Source organism: Physeter macrocephalus, chromosome 7 (genome assembly GCF_002837175.3).
Source record: "Physeter macrocephalus isolate SW-GA chromosome 7, ASM283717v5, whole genome shotgun sequence".
Taxonomy (NCBI): domain Eukaryota; kingdom Metazoa; phylum Chordata; class Mammalia; order Artiodactyla; family Physeteridae; genus Physeter; species Physeter macrocephalus.
Window position 1 is genome coordinate 122,698,023 of NC_041220.1, and position 5,761 is coordinate 122,703,783.

The window sequence follows — 5,761 nt, forward strand, 5'->3', positions numbered from 1 at the left end:
GCGGCCATGGCTCACGGGCCCAGCCGCTCCGCGGCATGTGGGATCATCCCGGACCGGGGCACGAACCTGTGTCCCCTGCATCGGCAGGCGGACTCTCAACCACTGCGCCACCAGGGAAGCCAGGCATGTGGATTCTTAACCACTGTGCCACCTGGGAAGTCCCTCCAATTTGTATTCCTTTTATTTCTTTTTGTTTTCTGATTGACATGGCTAGGACTTCCAAAACTATGTTGAATATTAGTGGTGAGAGTGGACATCCTTGTCTTGTTTGTGATCTTAGAGGAAATGCTTTCAGTTTTTCAGCATTGAGAATGATGTTTGCTGTGGGTTTGTCATATATGTCCTTTATTATGTTGAGTTAGGTTCCCTCTATGCCCATTTTCTGGAGAGTTTTTATCTTAAATGGGTGTTAATTTTGTCAAATTTTTGTCGAATTTCTTCTGCATCTATTGAGATGATCATATGGTTTTTATTCTTTAATTTGTTGATATGATGTATCACATTGATTGATTTGAATATATTGAAGAATCCTTGCATCCCTGGGATAAATCCCACTTGATCATGGTGTATGATCCTATTAATAGAGTTTAATAGAGTTTGATAGTGTTCCTCCCTCTGCAGTTTTTTGGAAGAGTTTGAGAAGGATAGGTGTTAGCTCTTCTCTAAATGTTTGATAGAATTCACCTTTGAAGCCATCTGTTCCTGGACTTTTGTTTGATGGAAGAGTTTTAATTACAGTTTCAATTTCATTACTTGTGATTGGTCTGTTTATATTTTCTGTTTCTTCCTGGTTCAGTCTTGGAATTTTTTACCTTTCTAAAACTTTGTCCATTTCTTCCAGGTTGTCCATTTTATTGGCATATAGTTGCTTGTAGTAGTCTCTTATGATCCTTATAGAACATCAGTTTTACTCAAGACACATTAGAATGATACATAATGTAGAAGTTTCTTTTTGCCATGCATACCTTATAAAAGCTTAGTTTCTTATTTGTTTGCTTTCTCAAAAAAATAAAGTACAGATTATTCATCAAGTTTTGATATTTTTAAGATTTATAAACTGGGTGAATGGATACTGTTTAGTCAGGAAAAATTTGCCTTGTTCTGTTTTTATAACCAGTTCTTTAATATTATTAATGGATACATTTATACATCTTGTATATATTTGTGAGTGATATTTCAGTTTTAATTTTCAGGGCTTCCTATGATACCTCTGCTCCAAGTGCAAAACGTAAGTATCAGGATGAAGGAGAGACAGATGAAGACAAAATGGAAGAATATAAGGCAAGTAGAGAATGGGACAATTTTATGGTCAAGAAGAAAATAAGTCCTTACAATCCGTAGAGTCTTACCCGGAAAACAAAATTTGTCAGAAGCTGAATTTTGACAGAATAGTGAATAATTGTTTGTAGTGTGTATGTAATTAGGTAAATTAAGACATTTTTATCAGTTTAACACAAGAGGTATGTGGATTAAATTAGGTGATGTATATAAAGCACTTAGCATAATGCCTAGTAAGCACTAGGTGATAGCATTCTTAAGAGTAAGGAGGTAGATGTATCAGAAACTTTGGATAATTCGATAATATTTTGAGAGGCTACAATACTGTCTTCTTTGAGTTGCATTATTCCATGTTAACAATATAGGGTAGTACAATTAAAATATTTTGAGAACTCATGGGCTAGACAGCAGTGTAGAACCATTTATTTCTGACAGAGGCCCAAGGCAAAAACCCAGCTTCTCAACTTGTAATTACAATATGTAGTTGAAAAGAAAGAAAGTTAAGGACAAAAAAACCTACCTCCATTTTTTTCAAATTAATTGTCATACAACTATATTCAATAGAGAAGAGAATAAATAGTTTTAGTAAATCTTTAGGTATAATTATCTAATTTCATAGATATTCTCATGTATTGGTTGCATTTGATATATTCTCTTATATAACTTAACTATATGATTATATTAGGTCAAACCATATACAGTTTCTGATATTTTAACATTTTTTACTTATAAAATAGCAGTTTCATATGGTTTGATCTAGTAGAAATAAAATTGCCCCATTGGTGGTCATATCTTTCATGATTTGAGCTAAATTCTAATATTTAATGTATTATATCAGAGATAAATAATCCTAGATAACTTAGTCAACAAAATTAGTAGTTATAGACAATTATGATGAGAATGAAAAAGAAATATTTATTTTATATATTATAAGCATAGCTAGTTACAGCTAATGATGAGAAAGCAAAAACTTCAATTTTTTTTTAGATTAAAAAAAATTTTTGTTTAATTTGTATTTTATTTATTTATTTGGCTGCATTGGGCCTTAGTTGTGGCATGTGGGCTCTTCATTGCCACCCGTGGGCTTCTCTCTAGCTGTCAGACGCGTGTGCGGGCTTAGTTGCCCCACGGCACGTGGGATCTTAGTTCCCCCACGGCACGTGGGATCTTAGTTCCCCCACGGCACATGGGATCTTAGTTCCCCGACCAGAGATCCAACCTGCGTCCCCTGCGTTGGAAGGCAGAGTCTTAACCACTGGACTACCAGGGAAGTCCTGACTTCAATATTTGACTTTAACAGTAATTTGAAAACTTTATTGTGTCTTAGGGAAAGAAAATATTTATATGAGTCTTAATACTCGAGATATCATAATATGTAAGATAATCCTCTTATACATAAAATGTATACTTCCTTTTCCAAGGATGAATTAGAAATGCAACAGGAGGAAGAGAATTTGCCATATGAAGAAGAGATTTACAAAGATTCTAGTACTTTTCTTAAGGTAAATAAATAATTTTCGAGTCCATAACTCTTCACATTTCAGCTTTATGCCTGCAAAGATTTTAAATACTTATTTGTTTTCTAGATTTTTTCAGTTATTGAGGGATCATTATTATAAAATAAAGGTCATTTAAAATTCATGAAATATTCTTCTGATGCTTGGCTATTTAGGATGAGATAATACTTTATTAATGTCTGTACATACTGAATTGTAATACTATTATTTTAATAGTGATGTTTTCTGTTTTTTTAATGTCAATTAACTTATATTTTGTATGGCCTCATAATAAAAAATAAAGTACAGAGTTAGTGTATCTGCCTTCAGAGCGAATACTGTTAATTTAATTTTGACGTTTTCTTTAGGGAACACAGAGTTTAAATCCCCATAATGATTACTGTCAACATTTTGTAGACACCGGACATAGACCTCAAAATTTCATCAGAGATGTAGGTATGTCAGATTTGTTGGGAATATGCTGTTGCTAGCTGTTGATTACATGTATGTAATTTATCCATTTTGTGGTTTATTTCTAACAAAATTATTTTTCCTGGCTTGGCTTCCCCTTTCCATTCTTAGTACTTCTAGTACACTCTTTTTCCATCAAGCAGTGTTACTTTTTTCCTTCTTCCTTCCATCTTTCCTTCATTTTGGTTCTGTAACTATCCCTCATTTTTATTTTGCCTTCATTTATTCCTTCGATGCTCTTCCTTTCTTTATGTAAATCTGATTCTCTGACTTACATTATTTTCCTTTTGTCTAAAGAATTTCTTTTAACATTTCTTGCAAGGCAGGCCTATTGGCAACAAATTCCCTCAATTTTTGTTTGCCTGAGAAAGTCTTTATTTTTCCTTTACTTTTGAAAGATTAATTTTGCAAAGTACAGAATTCGAGATTGGTGTTTTCTTTCTTTCAACACTTTAAGTATTTTACTTCACCCTGTTCTTGCTTGTTTCTGAGAAGTTGGGTATAATTCTTAACTTTCTTCCTCAATAGGTTTGGTTTTTTTCTTTTCTGGTTTCTTTCAGAATTTTTTTTGTTAGCTTTGATTTTCTGTAGTTTGAAAATGATATGTGTAGGTATAGCTGGGTTTTGTTTGCTTTGGGGTTTTTTTGCATTTATCCTCTTTGGTACTCTCTGAGCTTCCTGTGTCTGGGGTTTGATGTCTGACATTATTTTGGGAAAATTCTCAGTCATCATTATTTCAAATATTTCTTCTGTTCCTCTTTCTGTTCTTTCTCCTTCTTATATTTCCATTACACATTTTACCTTCTGTAGTTGTCCCACATTCCTTAGATAATCTGGCTTTTTTTCCCCCAATTTTTGTTCTATTTACTTTTCAGTTTTTGAGGTTTGTATTGAGTTATCATCAAGCTCAGAATCTTTTCTCAGCTGTGTCCAGTCTACCGATAAGCTTACCAAAGGCATTATCCCTACATTTTAAAAAACAGCTTGACTGAGATAATTCATGTACCATACAGTGCACCCATTTAAAGAATATAATTCAGTTTTTTAAGAATATCTATAGATTTGTGCATCCATTGCCACAATCTAAGTTTAGAACTTTTAAAAAAATTGAGGTATCGTCGATTTACAATATTATATAAGTTTTAGGTGTACAAATAGTGGTTTACAATTTTTAAAGATTATATTTCATTTATAGTTATTATAAAATATTGGCTGTATTTTTTCTGCTGTACAATATATCCTTGTAGGTTATTTATTATATACATAGAAGTTTGTACTTCTTAGCCCCCTCCCCCTATTTTGCTCTCCCCACTTCCCTCTCCCCCCTGGTAACCACTAGTTTGTTCTCTTTATCTGTGAGTCTGTTTCTTTTTTGTTATATTCACTAGTTTTATTTTTTTAGATTCCACGTATAATATACAGTATTTGTCTTTCTCTATCTGACTTATTTCACTAAGCATAATACCCTACAATCCATCCATGTTGTTGCAAAAGGCAAAATTTCACTTTTTTTTTTATGGCTGAGTAGTAAGTGTGTGTGTGTGTGTGTGTGTGTACACCACATTGTATATGTGTGTGTGTGTGTATATATATGTATATGTATATATATATATATATATATATATGGCACATTGTCTTTATCCATTTACCTTTGCTGGACACTTAGGTTGCTTCCATTTCTTGGCTATTGTAAATAATGCTGCTAAGAACACTGGGGTGCGTGTATCTTTTTGAATTAGTGTTTTCATTTCTTCAGATATATACCCAGGAATGGAGTTGCTGGATCATGTGGTAGTTCTATTTTTAGTTTTTTTGAGAAACCTCCATACTGTTTTCCACAGTGGCTGCACCGATTTACATTCCTACCAACAGTGTACAAGTCCCCTTTCTCCACATCCTTAGAACATTTTCATCTCCCCTAAAGAAATTCAGTACTCATTAGCAGTCAATTCCCATTCCTTCTTCCACAGTTGCCCCCCAGCCTTAAGTAATCATTAATTGACTATTGTCTATCAATTTGCCTATTCTAGACATTTCATATAATTGGACTCATACAATATGTGATATTTTGTGACTGGGCTTTTTTCACTTAACATGTTTTCAGGGGCCATTGATGTTGCAGCACATTATCAGTACTTCATTTCTTTTTATTGCCAAATATTCCATTGTATGTACATAACCACATTTCGTTTATTCATTTGTGTTTTTTCCACTTTTTGATTGTTATAAACTCTGCTGCTATGAATAGTCATGTAAAGTTTTTGTGTGAATGTATGCTTTCATTTCTCTTTGGTATATACCTGGGAGTGGAATTGCTGTGTCATGTGGTAATTCTATGTTTAACTTTTTGAGGAACTGCCCAAATGTTTTTCAGAGCAGCTGTACCATTAACATTCCTACCAACAATATGTGAGGCTTCCAGTTTCTTACCACCCTTGACATTTTATTATCTGTCTTTTTTTTTTTTTTTTTTTTTTTTTTTTTGGTGGTACGCGGGCCTCTCACTATTGTGGCCT

General features: G+C 33.4%; 1 protein-coding gene across 1 annotated transcript in view; it reads left to right on the forward strand.

Annotated features, from left to right (window-relative positions):
- The window catches only part of METTL14 (methyltransferase 14, N6-adenosine-methyltransferase non-catalytic subunit), a 56,762-nt gene that overhangs the window by 7,886 nt on the left and 43,115 nt on the right, over positions 1–5,761 (forward strand). Inside the window, exons 3-5 of the mRNA XM_024119458.3 lie at positions 1,194–1,281; positions 2,700–2,780; positions 3,143–3,230. Of these exons, the coding sequence (XP_023975226.1) occupies positions 1,194–1,281; positions 2,700–2,780; positions 3,143–3,230 (257 nt within the window). The remainder of the gene's footprint in view (positions 1–1,193; positions 1,282–2,699; positions 2,781–3,142; positions 3,231–5,761) is intronic.